Below are 19,741 nucleotides of genomic sequence, written 5' to 3'. Positions count from 1 at the left end.
CTGTATGAACCCCTCTCTCTCAGTGCAGTGTTAATGTACTGGAGTGTCCAGTCAGTCAGTGTGTCTGTATGAACCCCTCTCTCTCAGTGCAGTGTTAATGTACTGGAGTGTCCAGTCAGTCAGTGTGTCTGTATGAACCCCTCTCTCTCAGTGCAGTGTTAATGTACTGGAGTGTCCAGTCAGTATTAACCCCTCTGTCTCTCAGGCAGGAGGGTATGTTCGGGATGAGACGGTGCCCAATCTCATCCAGCTGATCTCCAGTTCTGAGGAGCTGCACTGTTACACCGTCCACAGACTGTACGGAGCCCTGGTCAGCGACATCTCCCAGGTACCGGGCGATACAGGGAGGAGGGCAGACAGGGCAGAAGCCGTTTCAGAAGATGGGTGGAAGAGGAGAGATCTAATAATAATGAATAACTGCTAACACTTATATAGCACTTTTCTGGACACTCCACTCAAAGCGCTTTACAGGTAATGGGGATCCCCTCCACCACCAGTGTGCAGCCCCACCTGGATGATGCGCCAGAACGCTCACCACACACCAGCTCTCAGTGGGGAGGAGAGCAGAGTGATGAGGCCAGTTCAGAGAGGGGGGTTATTAGGAGGCCATGATTGGTAAAGGACAGGGGGAAATTTGGCCAGGACACTGGGGTAACATCCCTAATCTTTTCAAAAAACACCCCGGGATTTTTAATGACAACAGAGAGTCAGGATCTCAGTTTTACGTCTCATCTGAAGGACGGCACCTGTTTACAGTCTAGTGTCCCTGTCTCTATACTGGAGGATTAGGACCCACATGGACCGCAGGGTGAGCGCCCCCTGCTGGCCCCACTAACACTTCTTCCAGCAGCAACCTTAGTTTTTCCCAGGAGGTCTGGAGGAAAGGCGCAGGTGCCTGTGGCTTCTCCAGTCTGTTCTCTTCATGCTTCAGTCTGTGCTCATGATTTCCTGTTTCACCGTGTGGAATGTTACTGTTGGTGCTGTGTTATTCTGTGTTAAAGTGTTTCTGCCCTGTTTCTGTGTGTGGTCTCTGCAGCAGCCGCTGGCTCAGGTGGCGTGTTGGTGTATGGGAGAGTACGGTGACCTGCTCCTGTCTGGTGACTGTGAGGAGACTGAGACCAAACCGGTACTGTGTCTAATAGACAATACTGACACTGGAGACTCATCTAACACAGGGACATTAATATAGACCCTAGAGACACTCCTCACAGAGAGATTAATACAGATCCTAATATAGACCCTAGAGACACTCCTCACACAGAGAGATTAATACAGACCCTAATATAGACCCTAGAGACACTCCTCACACAGAGAGATTAGTACAGACACTAATATAGACCCTAGAGACACTCCTCACACAGAGAGATTAATACAGGCCCTAATATAGACCCTAGAGACACTCCTCACACAGAGAGATTAATACAGACCCTAATATAGACCTTAGAGACACTCCTCACACAGAGAGATTAATACAGATCCTAATATAGACCCTAGAGACACTCCTCACACAGAGAGATAAATGCAGACCCTAATATAGACCCTAGAGACACTCCTCACACAGAGAGATTAATACAGACCCTAATATAGACCTTAGAGACACACCTCACACAGAGAGATTAATACAGATCCTAATATAGACCCTAGAAACGCACCTCACACAGAGGGATTAATACAGACCCTAATATAGACCCTAGAGACACTCCTCACACAGAGAGATAAATGCAGACCCTAATATAGACCCTAGAGACACTCCTCACACATAGACACAACTATCGAAAAGTGTGTTAGATGACTATCTCTTGTGTCCATGGTAATGAGGTAAAGGTGTGTGTTGTTGCCAGGTGACGGAGGACGAGGTTCTCGATTCGCTGGAGACGGTCTTGCAGTCTCACATGTCGACCCCTGCAACCCGAGCCTTTGCTCTCACAGCCATCATGAAACTGAGCACACGGATCTCAGAGAACATTGAGTAAGACACCCTGATACAGCTCCTGACCTGTCTTAGTGTATTTATACTTCTTGAGTCAGACACCCTGATGCAGCTCCTGACCTGTCTTAGTGTATTTATACTTCTTGAGTCAGGCACCCTGATACAGCTCCTGACCTGTCTGACTGTATTTACACTTCTTGAGTCAGACACCCTGATACAGCTCCTGACCTGTCTGACTGTATTTACACTTCTTGAGTCAGACACCCTGATACAGCTCCTGACCAGTCTGACTGTATTTATACTTCTTGAGTCAGACACCCTGATACAGCTCCTGACCAGTCTGACTGTATTTACACTTCTTGAGTCAGACACCCTGATACAGCTCCTGACCCACCTGTCTGACTGTATTTACACTTCTTGAGTCAGACACCCTGATACAGCTCCTGACCCACCTGTCTGACTGTATTTACACTTCTTGAGTCAGACACCCTGATACAGCTCCTGACCCACCTGTCTGACTGTATTTACACTTCTTGAGTCAGACACCCTGATACAGCTCCTGACCTGTCTGACTGTATTTACACTTCTTGAGTCAGACACCCTGATACAGCTCCTGACCTGTCTGACTGTATTTACACTTCTTGAGTCAGACACCCTGATACAGCTCCTGACCAGTCTGACTGTATTTATACTTCTTGAGTCAGACACCCTGATACAGCTCCTGACCAGTCTGACTGTATTTACACTTCTTGAGTCAGACACCCTGATACAGCTCCTGACCCACCTGTCTGACTGTATTTACACTTCTTGAGTCAGACACCCTGATACAGCTCCTGACCCACCTGTCTGACTGTATTTACACTTCTTGAGTCAGACACCCTGATACAGCTCCTGACCAGTCTTAGTGTATTTATTCTTCTTGAGTCAGACACACTGATTATTTACTCTGTTTACACCTTATTGTTTTGCCCTTTTACTGTTGTGAAGACACCTTGCAGGATGTTTCATCTTTGCAGTTGTGTTACTGCAGAAGTCACGGTGAAACACAACCCTGACCTGTCGTTAAAGCTTTTTGTGCCCCGTGCTGCTGTCTTCAACTCCAGCGCGTAGAGTCTGATGCCCATCACTCAGACCCCCTTCTGTCTCTGTCCTTCCTCCTCGATCTCTCCCAGTCGCATCAGGAGGCTGGTGTCCATCTTCGGCAGCTGCAGTGACGTCGAGCTCCAGCAGAGGGCGGTGGAGTACAACGCCCTGTTCAAGAAGTATGACCACATGAGGTGAGCTGCAGTACTGGATAGCACAGCCGAGGAGCGCCGTGAAACACACACACACACAGCCCTGAGCTCTGCTGTGAGCCAGTGAAACACACACACACAGCCCTGAGCTCTGCTGTGAGCCAGTGAAACACACACACACACACAGGGCTGAACTCTGCTATGAGCCAGTTAAACACGCACACACACAGCCCTGAGCTCTGCTGTGAGCCAGTGAAACACACACACACACAGCCCTGAGCTCTGCTGTGACCCAGCAGTGAAACACACACACACACACACACACACACACACACACACACACACACACACACAGCCCCAGGGTGTGTGTTACCCAGGTTAAGTACTGCTGTGTCAGTGGTCGGACTTGGATACAATAGATGACGGGCGATTCGGGAACAGAGTCTGTTTCTCCCATTCCGCTCTCTTCGTGGCACCCAGTGACAACGCCGAGCTGTGATGTCGTTCCGGTGCCACAGTTCACTCTGTGGGGTCTGTCTGCAGGGCAGCGGTGCTGGAGAGGATGCCGGTGATGGACAGGTCCACTTTGACCCAGGCTGAGAGAGAGCCAGCAGCCCTACAAGAGGAGCTGACTGAGGCCAGCAAGCTGGTGGGAGCAGGGCAGCACCCCACTAACCAGGTGAGCACAGGAGCAGACTTCAGTGTGTCTGTATGAACCCCTCTCTCTCAGTGCAGTGTTAATGTACTGGAGTGTCCAGTCAGTCAGTGTGTCTGTATGAACCCCTCTCTCTCAGTGCAGTGTTAATGTACTGGAGTGTCCAGTCAGTGTGTCTGTATGAACCCCTCTCTCTCAGTGCAGTGTTAATGTACTGGAGTGTCCAGTCAGTGTGTCTGTATGAACCCCTCTCTCTCAGTGCAGTGTTAATGTACTGGAGTGTCCAGTCAGTGTGTCTGTATGAACCCCTCTCTCTCAGTGCAGTGTTAATGTACTGGAGTGTCCAGTCAGTGTGTCTGTATAAACCCCTCTCTCTCAGTGCAGTGTTAATGTACTGGAGTGTCCAGTCAGTGTGTCTGTATGAACCCCTCTCTCTCAGTGCAGTGTTAATGTACTGGAGTGTCCAGTCTGACTGTGTCTGTATTAATCTCATTTATATTATCAGGTTTGTGACCTATTAGATCTCCTGGGAGGTTCAGTCTCAGCTGAACAGATCCCTGTTCCAGTCCAGACCAGTGGCACTGTTGGAGGAGAACTTCTTGATTTACTGGGAGGACTGGACACCAGACCAGGTGAGCACTGCTTCACTATTATAGCAGAATACAGTATTTCACACTAACAGTACAGAACGTTTCAGTACCCAGTACCCAGTGCACAGTTGTGCACACGTTTCCATGAGTGTAGGACTGTGCCCTAGAGACACACACACTTGTATTAGAGCAGGACTGTGCCCTAGAGACACACACACACTTGTATTAGAGCAGGACTGGGCCCTAGAGACACACACACACACACACACTTGTATTAGAGCAGGACTGGACCCTAGAGACACACACACACACACACACTTGTATTAGAGCAGGACTGGACCCTAGAGACACACACACACACACACACACACACACACACACACTTGTATTAGAGCAGGACTGTGCCCTAGAGACACACACACACACACACACACACTTGTATTAGAGCAGGACTGTGCCCTAGAGACACACACACACACACACACACACACACACACACTCACACACACACACACACTTGTATGAGAGCAGCTTTCTTCTTGTTTTTGACAGCTGTCCCCTCAGTCACGGCGTACGAGAAGGAGGGACTGACACTGCGGTTTGACTTTGACCGGCAGACAGACGCGGCGCTGAGCATCACCATCACAGCCAGCAACTCCACCGAGTTCGACTTCACCCAGTACAACCTGCAGGCCGCCGTACCCAAGGTCTGTCTGTATAACCCCCCTGTCTCTCTCAGTGCAGTGTTAATGGACTGGAGTGTCCAGTCAGTCAGTGTGTCTGTATGAACCCCTCTCTCTCAGTGCGTCTGTATGAACCCCTCTCTCTCAGTGCAGTGTTAATGTACTGGAGTGTCCAGTCAGTCAGTGTGTCTGTATGAACCCCCCTCTCTCAGTGCAGTGTTAATGTACTGGAGTGTCCAGTCAGTCAGTGTGTCTGTATGAACCCCTCTCTCTCAGTGCAGTGTTAATGTACTGGAGTGTCCAGTCAGTGTGTCTGTATGAACCCCTCTCTCTCAGTGCAGTGTTAATGTACTGGAGTGTCCAGTCAGTCAGTGTGTCTGTATGAACCCCTCTCTCTCAGTGCAGTGTTAATGTACTGGAGTGTCCAGTCAGTCAGTGTGTCTGTATGAACCCCTCTCTCTCAGTGCAGTGTTAATGTACTGGAGTGTCCAGTCAGTCAGTGTGTCTGTATGAACCCCTCTCTCTCAGTGCAGTGTTAATGTACTGGAGTGTCCAGTCAGTCAGTGTGTCTGTATGAACCCCTCTCTCTCAGTGCAGTGTTAATGTACTGGAGTGTCCAGTCAGTGTGTCTGTATGAACCCCTCTCTCTCAGTGCAGTGTTAATGTACTGGAGTGTCCAGTCAGTGTGTCTGTATGAACCCCTCTCTCTCAGTGCAGTGTTAATGTACTGGAGTGTCCAGTCAGTCAGTGTGTCTGTATGAACCCCTCTCTCTCAGTGCAGTGTTAATGTACTGGAGTGTCCAGTCAGTCAGTGTGTCTGTATGAACCCCTCTCTCTCAGTGCAGTGTTAATGTACTGGAGTGTCCAGTCAGTCAGTGTGTCTGTATGAACCCCTCTCTCTCAGTGCAGTGTTAATGTACTGGAGTGTCCAGTCAGTCAGTGTGTCTGTATGAACCCCTCTCTCTCAGTGCAGTGTTAATGTACTGGAGTGTCCAGTCAGTGTGTCTGTATGAACCCCTCTCTCTCAGTGCAGTGTTAATGTACTGGAGTGTCCAGTCAGTGTGTCTGTATGAACCCCTCTCTCTCAGTGCAGTGTTAATGTACTGGAGTGTCCAGTCAGTCAGTGTGTCTGTATGAACCCCTCTCTCTCAGTGCAGTGTTAATGTACTGGAGTGTCCAGTCAGTCAGTGTGTCTGTATGAACCCCTCTCTCTCAGTGCAGTGTTAATGTACTGGAGTGTCCAGTCAGTCAGTGTGTCTGTATGAACCCCTCTCTCTCAGTGCAGTGTTAATGTACTGGAGTGTCCAGTCAGTGTGTCTGTATGAACCCCTCTCTCTCAGTGCAGTGTTAATGTACTGGAGTGTCCAGTCAGTGTGTCTGTATGAACCCCTCTCTCTCAGTGCAGTGTTAATGTACTGGAGTGTCCAGTCAGTCAGTGTGTCTGTATGAACCCCTCTCTCTCAGTGCAGTGTTAATGTACTGGAGTGTCCAGTCAGTCAGTGTGTCTGTATGAACCCCTCTCTCTCAGTGCAGTGTTAATGTACTGGAGTGTCCAGTCAGTCAGTGTGTCTGTATGAACCCCTCTCTCTCAGTGCAGTGTTAATGTACTGGAGTGTCCAGTCAGTCAGTGTGTCTGTATGAACCCCTCTCTCTCAGTGCAGTGTTAATGTACTGGAGTGTCCAGTCAGTGTGTCTGTATGAACCCCTCTCTCTCAGTGCAGTGTTAATGTACTGGAGTGTCCAGTCAGTCAGTGTGTCTGTATGAACCCCTCTCTCTCAGTGCAGTGTTAATGTACTGGAGTGTCCAGTCAGTCAGTGTGTCTGTATGAACCCCTCTCTCTCAGTGCAGTGTTAATGTACTGGAGTGTCCAGTCAGTGTGTCTGTATGAACCCCTCTCTCTCAGTGCAGTGTTAATGTACTGGAGTGTCCAGTCAGTGTGTCTGTATGAACCCCTCTCTCTCAGTGCAGTGTTAATGTACTGGAGTGTCCAGTCAGTGTGTCTGTATGAACCACTCTCTCTCAGTGCAGTGTAAATGTACTGGAGTGTCCAGTTAGTGTGTCTGTATGAACCCCTCTCTCTCTGTGCAGTGTTAATGTACTGGAGTGTCCAGTCAGTCAGTGTGTCTGTATGAACCCCTCTCTCTCAGTGCAGTGTTAATGTACTGGAGTGTCCAGTCAGTCAGTGTGTCTGTATGAACCCCTCTCTCTCAGTGCAGTGTTAATGTACTGGAGTGTCCAGTCAGTGTGTCTGTATGAACCCCTCTCTCTCAGTGCAGTGTTAATGTACTGGAGTGTCCAGTCAGTCAGTGTGTCTGTATGAACCCCTCTCTCTCAGTGCAGTGTTAATGTACTGGAGTGTCCAGTCAGTCAGTGTGTCTGTATGAACCCCTCTCTCTCAGTGCAGTGTTAATGTACTGGAGTGTCCAGTCAGTGTGTCTGTATGAACCCCTCTCTCTCAGTGCAGTGTTAATGTACTGGAGTGTCCAGTCAGTGTGTCTGTATGAACCCCTCTCTCTCAGTGCAGTGTTAATGTACTGGAGTGTCCAGTCAGTGTGTCTGTATGAACCACTCTCTCTCAGTGCAGTGTAAATGTACTGGAGTGTCCAGTTAGTGTGTCTGTATGAACCCCTCTCTCTCTGTGCAGTGTTAATGTACTGGAGTGTCCAGTCAGTCAGTGTGTCTGTATGAACCCCTCTCTCTCAGTGCAGTGTTAATGTACTGGAGTGTCCAGTCAGTGTGTCTGTATGAACCCCTCTCTCTCAGTGCAGTGTTAATGTACTGGAGTGTCCAGTCAGTCAGTGTGTCTGTATGAACCCCTCTCTCTCAGTGCAGTGTTAATGTACTGGAGTGTCCAGTCAGTGACTGTATGAACCCCTCTCTCTCAGTGCAGTGTTAATGTACTGGAGTGTCCAGTCAGTCAGTGTGTCTGTATGAACCCCTCTCTCTCAGTGCAGTGTTAATGTACTGGAGTGTCCAGTCAGTGTGTCTGTATGAACCCCTCTCTCTCAGTGCAGTGTTAATGTACTGGAGTGTCCAGTCAGTCAGTGTGTCTGTATGAACCCCTCTCTCTCAGTGCAGTGTTAATGTACTGGAGTGTCCAGTCAGTGTGTCTGTATGAACCCCTCTCTCTCAGTGCAGTGTTAATGTACTGGAGTGTCCAGTCAGTCAGTGTGTCTGTATGAACCCCTCTCTCTCAGTGCAGTGTTAATGTACTGGAGTGTCCAGTCAGTCAGTGTGTCTGTGTGAACCCCTCTCTCTCAGTGCAGTGTTAATGTACTGGAGTGTCCAGTCAGTCAGTGTGTCTGTATGAACCCCTCTCTCTCAGTGCAGTGTTAATGTACTGGAGTGTCCAGTCAGTCAGTGTGTCTGTATGAACCCCTCTCTCTCAGTGCGGTGTTAATGTACTGGAGTGTCCAGTCAGTCAGTGTGTCTGTATGAACCCCCCTCTCTCAGTGCAGTGTTAATGTACTGGAGTGTCCAGTCAGTCAGTGTGTCTGTATGAACCCCTCTCTCTCAGTGCAGTGTTAATGTACTGGAGTGTCCAGTCAGTGTGTCTGTATGAACCCCTCTCTCTCAGTGCAGTGTTAATGTACTGGAGTGTCCAGTCAGTCAGTGTGTCTGTATGAACCCCTCTCTCTCAGTGCAGTGTTAATGTACTGGAGTGTCCAGTCAGTCAGTGTGTCTGTATGAACCCCTCTCTCTCAGTGCAGTGTTAATGTACTGGAGTGTCCAGTCAGTCAGTGTGTCTGTATGAACCCCTCTCTCTCAGTGCAGTGTTAATGTACTGGAGTGTCCAGTCAGTCAGTGTGTCTGTATGAACCCCTCTCTCTCAGTGCAGTGTTAATGTACTGGAGTGTCCAGTCAGTCAGTGTGTCTGTATGAACCCCTCTCTCTCAGTGCAGTGTTAATGTACTGGAGTGTCCAGTCAGTGTGTCTGTATGAACCCCTCTCTCTCAGTGCAGTGTTAATGTACTGGAGTGTCCAGTCAGTCAGTGTGTCTGTATGAACCCCTCTCTCTCAGTGCAGTGTTAATGTACTGGAGTGTCCAGTCAGTCAGTGTGTCTGTATGAACCCCTCTCTCTCAGTGCAGTGTTAATGTACTGGAGTGTCCAGTCAGTCAGTGTGTCTGTATGAACCCCTCTCTCTCAGTGCAGTGTTAATGTACTGGAGTGTCCAGTCAGTCAGTGTGTCTGTATGAACCCCTCTCTCTCAGTGCAGTGTTAATGTACTGGAGTGTCCAGTCAGTCAGTGTGTCTGTATGAACCCCTCTCTCTCAGTGCAGTGTTAATGTACTGGAGTGTCCAGTCAGTGTGTCTGTATGAACCCCTCTCTCTCAGTGCAGTGTTAATGTACTGGAGTGTCCAGTCAGTGTGTCTGTATGAACCCCTCTCTCTCAGTGCAGTGTTAATGTACTGGAGTGTCCAGTCAGTCAGTGTGTCTGTATGAACCCCTCTCTCTCAGTGCAGTGTTAATGTACTGGAGTGTCCAGTCAGTCAGTGTGTCTGTATGAACCCCTCTCTCTCAGTGCAGTGTTAATGTACTGGAGTGTCCAGTCAGTCAGTGTGTCTGTATGAACCCCTCTCTCTCAGTGCAGTGTTAATGTACTGGAGTGTCCAGTCAGTGTGTCTGTATGAACCCCTCTCTCTCAGTGCAGTGTTAATGTACTGGAGTGTCCAGTCAGTGTGTCTGTATGAACCCCTCTCTCTCAGTGCAGTGTTAATGTACTGGAGTGTCCAGTCAGTCAGTGTGTCTGTATGAACCCCTCTCTCTCAGTGCAGTGTTAATGTACTGGAGTGTCCAGTCAGTCAGTGTGTCTGTATGAACCCCTCTCTCTCAGTGCAGTGTTAATGTACTGGAGTGTCCAGTCAGTCAGTGTGTCTGTATGAACCCCTCTCTCTCAGTGCAGTGTTAATGTACTGGAGTGTCCAGTCAGTCAGTGTGTCTGTATGAACCCCTCTCTCTCAGTGCAGTGTTAATGTACTGGAGTGTCCAGTCAGTGTGTCTGTATGAACCCCTCTCTCTCAGTGCAGTGTTAATGTACTGGAGTGTCCAGTCAGTGTGTCTGTATGAACCCCTCTCTCTCAGTGCAGTGTTAATGTACTGGAGTGTCCAGTCAGTCAGTGTGTCTGTATGAACCCCTCTCTCTCAGTGCAGTGTTAATGTACTGGAGTGTCCAGTCAGTCAGTGTGTCTGTATGAACCCCTCTCTCTCAGTGCAGTGTTAATGTACTGGAGTGTCCAGTCAGTGTGTCTGTATGAACCCCTCTCTCTCAGTGCAGTGTTAATGTACTGGAGTGTCCAGTCAGTGTGTCTGTATGAACCCCTCTCTCTCAGTGCAGTGTTAATGTACTGGAGTGTCCAGTCAGTGTGTCTGTATGAACCACTCTCTCTCAGTGCAGTGTAAATGTACTGGAGTGTCCAGTTAGTGTGTCTGTATGAACCCCTCTCTCTCTGTGCAGTGTTAATGTACTGGAGTGTCCAGTCAGTCAGTGTGTCTGTATGAACCCCTCTCTCTCAGTGCAGTGTTAATGTACTGGAGTGTCCAGTCAGTGTGTCTGTATGAACCCCTCTCTCTCAGTGCAGTGTTAATGTACTGGAGTGTCCAGTCAGTCAGTGTGTCTGTATGAACCCCTCTCTCTCAGTGCAGTGTTAATGTACTGGAGTGTCCAGTCAGTGACTGTATGAACCCCTCTCTCTCAGTGCAGTGTTAATGTACTGGAGTGTCCAGTCAGTCAGTGTGTCTGTATGAACCCCTCTCTCTCAGTGCAGTGTTAATGTACTGGAGTGTCCAGTCAGTGTGTCTGTATGAACCCCTCTCTCTCAGTGCAGTGTTAAATGTACTGGAGTGTCCAGTCAGTCAGTGTGTCTGTATGAACCCCTCTCTCTCAGTGCAGTGTTAATGTACTGGAGTGTCCAGTCAGTGTGTCTGTATGAACCCCTCTCTCTCAGTGCAGTGTTAATGTACTGGAGTGTCCAGTCAGTCAGTGTGTCTGTATGAACCCCTCTCTCTCAGTGCAGTGTTAATGTACTGGAGTGTCCAGTCAGTCAGTGTGTCTGTGTGAACCCCTCTCTCTCAGTGCAGTGTTAATGTACTGGAGTGTCCAGTCAGTCAGTGTGTCTGTATGAACCCCTCTCTCTCAGTGCAGTGTTAATGTACTGGAGTGTCCAGTCAGTCAGTGTGTCTGTATGAACCCCTCTCTCTCAGTGCGGTGTTAATGTACTGGAGTGTCCAGTCAGTCAGTGTGTCTGTATGAACCCCTCTCTCTCAGTGCAGTGTTAATGTACTGGAGTGTCCAGTCAGTGACTGTATGAACCCCTCTGTCTCTCTCAGAGTGTACAGTTACAGATGAGAGCTCCCAGTGGTGATGTTATCCCAGCTCAGGGACGAGGTTATGTGACTCAGACTGTCCTTCTCAACAATCCAAACAAGGTTGGTTTCTTTCCAGTATCTGTGTAAATTGCACAGCGGCCGAAACGTTGTTTTCTTTCTTTTTTTCAACTTAATGTTTCTGTGATAGAAGTATCTGACTGTGGGTAAGCTTCTACAGCAGAAACTAGGCATAGTTAGGAATTGTCTTTTTGTACATTATAACAGTACCTGTCTGTCTCAGTTTGTGTGTGTCTATATTGTAACAGGACCTGTCTGTGTCTCTCTATCGGTGTGTGTGTCTATATTGTAACAGGACCTGTCTGTGTGTCTCTATCGGTGTGTGTGTCTATATTGTAACAGGACCTGTCTGTCTCAGTTTGTGTGTGTCTATATTGTAACAGGACCTGTCTGTGTGTCTGTCTAGGTTTGTGTGTGTGTCTGTATTGTAACAGGACCTGTCTGTTTGTGTCTCAGTGTGTGTGTGTCTGTGTTGTAGCAGGACCTGTCTGTGTGTCTGTCTCGGTGTGTGTCTGTATTGTAACAGGACCTGTCTGTGTGTCTGTCTCGGTGTGTGTCTATATTGTAACAGGACCTGTCTGTGTGTCTGTCTCGGTTTGTGTGTGTGTCTATATTGTAACAGGACCTGTCTGTGTCTCTCTATCGGTGTGTGTGTCTATATTGTAACAGGACCTGTCTGTGTGTCTGTCTCGGTTTGTGTGTGTGTCTATATTGTAACAGGACCTGTCTGTGTCTCTCTATCGGTGTGTGTGTCTATATTGTAACAGGACCTGTCTGTGTGTCTGTCTCGGTGTGTGTCTATATTGTAACAGGACCTGTCTGTGTGTCTGTCTCGGTGTGTGTCTGTGTTGTAGCAGGACCTGTCTGTGTGTGTCTCAGTGTGTGTGTGTCTGTGTTGTAGCAGGACCTGTCTGTGTGTGTCTCAGTGTGTGTGTGTCTGTGTTGTAGCAGGACCTGTGTGTGTGTGTCTGTGTTGTAGCAGGACCTGTCTGTGTGTCTGTCTCGGTGTGTGTGTGTGTGTCTATATTGTAACAGGACCTGTCTGTGTGTGTAGGTGTCCCTGCGGATGAGGATCCGTCTGTCCTACAGCGCCCAGGGCTCTGTCCATCAGGAAATCGCCCAGATTGATAACTTCCCCCCTGAGTCCTGGCAGTGATGTGTCTGTCAATCACTCCACTCACAGCGGTCTCACTCAGCTATCGAAGACCATCACTGAGGCAATGGATCAAGCAGTATTGATGGAAGTGAAGAGCCTATTGATCACCTTTATTTCTCTCTGTGTCCCTGTCTCACTGAGCAGACACTTTGTATGTCTCTCTCTCTCTCTGTGTCCCTGTCTCACTTGAGCAGACACTCGGGGTGTGTGTGTGTCTCTCTCTGTGTCCGTCTCACTGAGCAGACACTCGGGGTGTGTGTGTGTCTCTCTCTCTCTCTCTCTCTGTCCCCCTGTCTCACTGACCAGACACTCGGGGTGTGTGTGTGTCTCTCTCTCTCTCTCTGTCCCCGTCTCACTGACCAGACACTCGGGGTGTGTGTGTGTCTCTCTCCGTGTCCCTGTCTCACTGAGCAGACACTCTGGATGTGTCTCTCTCTCTTTGTGTCCCTGTCTCACTGACCGGACCGGTCTCTCTGTGCTGTGTATGCTTCTGGTCCCGGTCTGTAAGATGGGCTCTGAGTTACCCCACTGGGGGAGGTAGAGAGTGGCCAGTTGCCCCCTCCCTCTTTCCAGACACACTCAGGAGGAGAGACAGGGAGAGAGAGAGGAGAGAATGGGAATCAGATTTGTGCTTCATGTGGGTTGATTTCTGAGTTGCCTATATATTCCACCTAATTTTATAATAAAATATATTTTAAAAAGTGCTTTACATATTTTTGTACTTGACTGCAGCGAGCAGCACTCAGCAGGAATAGGGGTGTAGATGACACATGTATATTGGAATCTGGGGGTACCGGGACAGGCTCTGGAGATTCCTGATCATTGTGGGGAAACCACCAGCGAGCTCAGTGCCGTCACAGCGCCCCCTGTGGTCAGACAGCAGCAGTGAGAGTCCGGCCCCTTTCTCCACACCCAGCTCAGTGCCGTCACAGCGCCCCCTGTGGTCAGACAGCAGCAGTGTCAGTGAGAGTCCGGCCCCTTTCTCCACACCCAGCTCAGTGTGGTCACAGCGCCCCCTGTGGTCAGACAGCAGCAGTGTCAGTGAGAGTCCGGCCCCTTTCTCCACACCGAGCTCAGTGCCATCACAGCGCCCCCTGTGGTCAGACAGCAGCAGTGTCAGTGAGAGTCCTGCCCCTTTCTCCACACCCAGCTCAGTGCCGTCACAGCGCCCCCTGTGGTCAGACAGCAGCAGTGAGAGTCCGGCCCCTTTCTCCACACCCAGCTCAGTGTGGTCACAGCGCCTCCTGTGGTCAGACAGCAGCAGTGAGAGTCCGGCCCCTTTCTCCACACCCAGCTCAGTGCCATCACAGCGCCCCCTGTGGTCAGACAGCAGCAGTGTCAGTGAGAGTCCGGCCCCTTTCTCCACACCCAGCTCAGTGCCATCACAGCGCCCCCTGTGGTCAGACAGCAGCAGTGAGAGTCCAGCCCCTTTCTCCACACCCAGCTCAGTGCCGTCACAGCGCCCCCTGTGGTCAGACAGCAGCAGTGAGAGTCCAGCCCCTTTCTCCACACCCAGCTCAGTGTGGTCACAGGGCCCCCTGTGGTCAGACAGCAGCAGTGAGAGTCCAGCCCCTTTCTCCACACCCAGCTCAGTGCCGTCACAGCGCCCCCTGTGGTCAGACAGCAGCAGTGTCAGTGAGAGTCCGGCCCCTTTCTCCACACCCAGCTCAGTGCCATCACAGCGCCCCCTGTGGTCAGACAGCAGCAGTGTCAGTGAGAGTCCGGCCCCTTTCTCCACACCGAGCTCAGTGCCATCACAGCGCCCCCTGTGGTCAGACAGCAGCAGTGAGAGTCCAGCCCCTTTCTCCACACCGAGCTCAGTGCCATCACAGCGCCCCCTGTGGTCAGACAGCAGCAGTGAGAGTCCAGCCCCTTTCTCCACACCCAGCTCAGTGTGGTCACAGCGCCCCCTGTGGTCAGACAGCAGCAGTGAGAGTCCGGCCCCTTTCTCCACACCCAGCTCAGTGTGGTCACAGCGCCCCCTGTGGTCAGACAGCAGCAGTGTCAGTGAGAGTCCTGCCCCTTTCTCCACACCCAGCTCAGTGCCATCACAGCGCCCCCTGTGGTCAGACAGCAGCAGTGAGAGTCCGGCCCCTTTCTCCACACCCAGCTCAGTGCCATCACAGCGCCCCCTGTGGTCAGACAGCAGCAGTGAGAGTCCGGCCCCTTTCTCCACACCGAGCTCAGTGCCATCACAGCGCCCCCTGTGGTCAGACAGCAGCAGTGAGAGTCCGGCCCCTTTCTCCACACCCAGCTCAGTGCCATCACAGCGCCCCCTGTGGTCAGACAGCAGCAGTGAGAGTCCAGCCCCTTTCTCCACACCCAGCTCAGTGCCATCACAGCGCCCCCTGTGGTCAGACAGCAGCAGTGAGAGTCCGGCCCCTTTCTCCACACCGAGCTCAGTGCCATCACAGCGCCCCCTGTGGTCAGACAGCAGCAGTGTCAGTGAGAGTCCAGCCCCTTTCTCCACACCCAGCTCAGTGCCGTCACAGCGCCCCCTGTGGTCAGACAGCAGCAGTGTCAGTGAGAGTCCAGCCCCTTTCTCCACACCGAGCTCAGTGCCGTCACAGCGCCCCCTGTGGTCAGACAGCAGCAGTGTCAGTGAGAGTCCAGCCCCTTTCTCCACACCCAGCTCAGTGTGGTCACAGCGCCCCCTGTGGTCAGACAGCAGCAGTGTCAGTGAGAGTCCAGCCCCTTTCTCCACACCGAGCTCAGTGCCATCACAGCGCCCCCTGTGGTCAGACAGCAGCAGTGAGAGTCCGGCCCCTTTCTCCACACCCAGCTCAGTGTGGTCACAGCGCCCCCTGTGGTCAGACAGCAGCAGTGTCAGTGAGAGTCCGGCCCCTTTCTCCACACCCAGCTCAGTGTGGTCACAGCGCCCCCTGTGGTCAGACAGCAGCAGTGAGAGTCCAGCCCCCTTCTCCACACCCAGCTCAGTGCCGTCACAGCGCCCCCTGTGGTCAGACAGCAGCAGTGAGAGTCCAGCCCCTTTCTCCACACCCAGCTCAGTGCCGTCACAGCGCCCCCTGTGGTCAGACAGCAGCAGTGTCAGTGAGAGTCCAGCCCCTTTCTCCACACCCAGCTCAGTGCCATCACAGCGCCCCCTGTGGTCAGACAGCAGCAGTGAGAGTCCGGCCCCTTTCTCCACACCCAGCTCAGTGTGGTCACAGCGCCCCCTGTGGTCAGACAGCAGCAGTGAGAGTCCAGCCCCTTTCTCCACACCCAGCTCAGTGCCATCACAGCGCCCCCTGTGGTCAGACAGCGTCAGTGAGAGTCCGGCCCCTTTCTCCACACCCAGCTCAGTGCCATCACAGCGCCCCCTGTGGTCAGACAGCAGCAGTGAGAGTCCGGCCCCTTTCTCCACACCGAGCTCAGTGTGGTCACAGCGCCCCCTGTGGTCAGACAGCAGCAGTGAGAGTCCGGCCCCTTTCTCCACACCCAGCTCAGTGCCGTCACAGCGCCCCCTGTGGTCAGACAGCAGCAGTGAGAGTCCGGCCCCTTTCTCCACACCCAGCTCAGTGCCATCACAGCGCCCCCTGTGGTCAGACAGCAGCAGTGTCAGTGAGAGTCCGGCCCCTTTCTCCACACCCAGCTCAGTGTGGTCACAGCGCCCCCTGTGGTCAGACAGCAGCAGTGTCAGTGAGTCCAGCCCCTTTCTCCACACCCAGCTCAGTGCCGTCACAGCGCCCCCTGTGGTCAGACAGCAGCAGTGAGAGTCCGGCCCCTTTCTCCACACCCAGCTCAGTGTGGTCACAGCGCCCCCTGTGGTCAGACAGCAGCAGTGTCAGTGAGAGTCCGGCCCCTTTCTCCACACCGAGCTCAGTGTGGTCACAGCGCCCCCTGTGGTCAGACAGCAGCAGTGAGAGTCCGGCCCCTTTCTCCACACCCAGCTCAGTGCCATCACAGCGCCCCCTGTGGTCAGACAGCAGCAGTGAGAGTCCGGCCCCTTTCTACACACCCAGCTCAGTGCCATCACAGCGCCCCCTGTGGTCAGACAGCAGCAGTGTCAGTGAGAGTCCGGCCCCTTTCTCCACACCCAGCTCAGTGTGGTCACAGCGCCCCCTGTGGTCAGACAGCAGCAGTGAGAGTCCGGCCCCTTTCTCCACACCGAGCTCAGTGTGGTCACAGCGCCCCCTGTGGTCAGGAGTAGCTCATTCAACAGAGGCACAAGAACTGAAAAAATTCAATAGCAAACGGTTTGGTTGTTGGCTGCTTTATTTTTGAGGCTGAAAGGGGGGTTAGTTGCAGAAACCATTAACAGTCCTTAAATTAGAAACAAACTCTTTCACGAACCCAGAAACTCTGAAACTACACCCCAAACAACAGGACTCAGCCTGAACTCAACAAGAAAAATGACCAAAACTACACATTTTGAGCAGGAGAACCATATATTGCATTGGCTTCATTACTGATATTACGGGTTTCATGTTTTGTAGTAATATAGTAGAATAACTAAATTTACATTTTAAACCACCGCAGAGTTTCACCAACCTAGGAAGAGCGGCTTAAAAGAGGCAAACTCTAAGGTAGGAGAGTCAAGGCAGTGTTACAAGGAGCAACTCAAGTGCTTGCTGGGACTGTGGGAGGCCCCACCTCTGAGAGCCAGGACCAGGTGTAGAACTGAGCCTCCCTGGATCTTATAATCTGCTGCTGTCTTCTCATCATTCCTGAAAGAGAGAGAGAGGGGTTCATACAGACACACTGACTGACTGGACACTCCAGTACATTAACACTGCACTGAGAGAGAGGGGTTCATACAGACACACTGACTGACTGGACACTCCAGTACATTAACACTGCACTGAGAGAGAGGGGTTCATACAGACACACTGACTGACTGGACACTCCAGTACATTAACACTGCACTGAGAGAGAGGGGTTCATACAGACACACTGACTGGACACTCCAGTACATTAACACTGCACTGAGAGAGAGGGGTTCATACAGACACACTGACTGACTGGACACTCCAGTACATTAACACTGCACTGAGAGAGAGGGGTTCATACAGACACACTGACTGACTGGACACTCCAGTACATTAACACTGCACTGAGAGAGAGGGGTTCATACAGACACACTGACTGACTGGACACTCCAGTACATTAACACTGCACTGAGAGAGAGGGGTTCATACAGACACACTGACTGACTGGACACTCCAGTACATTAACACTGCACTGAGAGAGAGGGGTTCATACAGACACACTGACTGACTGGACACTCCAGTACATTAACACTGCACTGAGAGAGAGGGGTTCATACAGACACACTGACTGACTGGACACTCCAGTACATTAACACTGCACTGAGAGAGAGGGGTTCATACAGACACACTGACTGACTGGACACTCCAGTACATTAACACTGCACTGAGAGAGAGGGGTTCATACAGACACACTGACTGACTGGACACTCCAGTACATTAACACTGCACTGAGAGAGAGGGGTTCATACAGACACACTGACTGACTGGACACTCCAGTACATTAACACTGCACTGAGAGAGAGGGGTTCATACAGACACACTGACTGACTGGACACTCCAGTACATTAACACTGCACTGAGAGAGAGGGGTTCATACAGACACACTGACTGGACACTCCAGTACATTAACACTGCACTGAGAGAGAGGGGTTCATACAGACACACTGACTGGACACTCCAGTACATTAACACTGCACTGAGAGAGAGGGGTTCATACAGACACACTGACTGACTGGACACTCCAGTACATTAACACTGCACTGAGAGAGAGGGGTTCATACAGACACACTGACTGACTGGACACTCCAGTACATTAACACTGCACTGAGAGAGAGGGGTTCATACAGACACACTGACTGACTGGACACTCCAGTACATTAACACTGCACTGAGAGAGAGGGGTTCATACAGACACACTGACTGACTGGACACTCCAGTACATTAACACTGCACTGAGAGAGAGGGGTTCATACAGACACACTGACTGACTGGACACTCCAGTACATTAACACTGCACTGAGAGACAGGGGTTCATACAGACACACTGACTGACTGGACACTCCAGTACATTAACACTCACATTTGTTTTCCACTGTAGATGAGTCTCTGTTGTTGTGGAGGAATCCCTTCCTTCTCTTCCACTCGCTCCTTAATCCTTTCCACCTGAGAGAGAGCAGATCCCTCAGTAATAAACACACACAACAGGACAGGAGACACAGTGAGAGAGAGAGAGGAGATCACAGTAATACACACACACAACAGGACAGGAGACACAGTGAGAGAGAGAGAGGAGATCACAGTAATACACACACACAACAGGACAGGAGACACAGTGAGAGAGAGGAGATCACAGTAATACACACACACCAGCCTCACCTTGTCTGTGGGCTCGATATCGATCTCGATCTCCTTCCCCGTGAGCGTCTGCGCGGTTGGGGGTGAGAGGAGGAGGAAGAGAGAGAGGGGAGAGATGATCATCACCTTCATCACTCACCGCCCCCCGAGAGGAGCTGGGCTCGCCTCCCGCCCCAGCCGCCCCCTCGGCCTGGACTCGGACCCGAGCTCGGTCCCAGCGATTCACCCGCCCGCAGGCGTCTGTGTGTGTGCGTGGGCGCGCGTGGAAATCAGCAGCTCGGCCATTTTCCTTCGCTTTCATTGTTTCTTCGGAACCGCTGTCTGTGCACCGGGCGGCACCGCTGCCCGCCGGTTAATCCGCGCGTCCGCACGCCCCTCCTTAACCCCCTTACCTTGACCTTAATCAGCATCTCGGCGGTCGGTAAGAGTCCAGAGGCTAAATCTCGTCTCGACTGCGGCGGCTCTGCGTCTTTATCTACCGAAACCGGACCCGGGATGATCTGCGCGATGCCCTGCGCTCAGCCTCTCTGTGCCCCGTCTGGCGCTGAACAAACTCAGACACTTCCGGTGTCCCTGCAATCGCTTTCCCCCGCCCCGCCCGACCACGGGCTTCTAGTTCCGGCAGGAACAGCAGCCAAAGTGCTCCAGTCCGCTCACACACTCCAGCTCTCCGTGGTGAGAAGAGCAGTTCACAGAGGGGGGTTATCAGGAGGCCATGACTGGTAAAGACCAGGGGGAGTCTGTCCAGGACACTGGGGTC

General features: G+C 51.5%; 2 protein-coding genes across 3 annotated transcripts in view; one reads left to right on the top strand and one right to left on the bottom strand.

Moving 5' to 3' along the window:
* Positions 1 to 13,341, top strand: part of ap1g2 (adaptor related protein complex 1 subunit gamma 2) — a 31,584-nt gene extending 18,243 nt beyond the window's left edge. For both annotated transcript variants that reach the window (XM_069188745.1, XM_069188744.1), the window contains 9 exons: positions 206 to 328; positions 1,037 to 1,126; positions 1,842 to 1,969; positions 3,103 to 3,207; positions 3,709 to 3,844; positions 4,326 to 4,452; positions 4,963 to 5,117; positions 11,425 to 11,523; positions 12,536 to 13,341. In XM_069188745.1, the coding sequence (XP_069044846.1) occupies positions 206 to 328; positions 1,037 to 1,126; positions 1,842 to 1,969; positions 3,103 to 3,207; positions 3,709 to 3,844; positions 4,326 to 4,452; positions 4,963 to 5,117; positions 11,425 to 11,523; positions 12,536 to 12,637 (1,065 nt within the window). In that variant the 3' untranslated portion in view covers positions 12,638 to 13,341. The remainder of the gene's footprint in view (positions 1 to 205; positions 329 to 1,036; positions 1,127 to 1,841; positions 1,970 to 3,102; positions 3,208 to 3,708; positions 3,845 to 4,325; positions 4,453 to 4,962; positions 5,118 to 11,424; positions 11,524 to 12,535) is intronic.
* Positions 13,342 to 16,834: 3,493 nt separating this feature from the next.
* nedd8l (NEDD8 ubiquitin like modifier, like) lies at positions 16,835 to 19,552 on the bottom strand. Its single transcript, XM_069188746.1, has 4 exons — positions 19,374 to 19,552; positions 19,003 to 19,050; positions 18,707 to 18,789; positions 16,835 to 17,304 (listed from the first exon to the last, which is right to left on the bottom strand). The coding sequence occupies exons 1-4, from the start codon at positions 19,389 to 19,391 to the stop codon at positions 17,184 to 17,186; spliced, it is 270 nt and encodes an 89-aa protein (XP_069044847.1). The 5' UTR covers positions 19,392 to 19,552; the 3' UTR covers positions 16,835 to 17,183.
* Between the last annotated feature and the right edge of the window lie 189 nt (positions 19,553 to 19,741).

The sequence above is a fragment of the Lepisosteus oculatus genome, chromosome 4, assembly GCF_040954835.1.
Source record: "Lepisosteus oculatus isolate fLepOcu1 chromosome 4, fLepOcu1.hap2, whole genome shotgun sequence".
Taxonomy (NCBI): Eukaryota; Metazoa; Chordata; class Actinopteri; order Semionotiformes; family Lepisosteidae; genus Lepisosteus; species Lepisosteus oculatus.
Note: the sequence above shows the minus strand (reverse complement) of the source record. Positions and strands in the feature narration are given on the sequence as shown.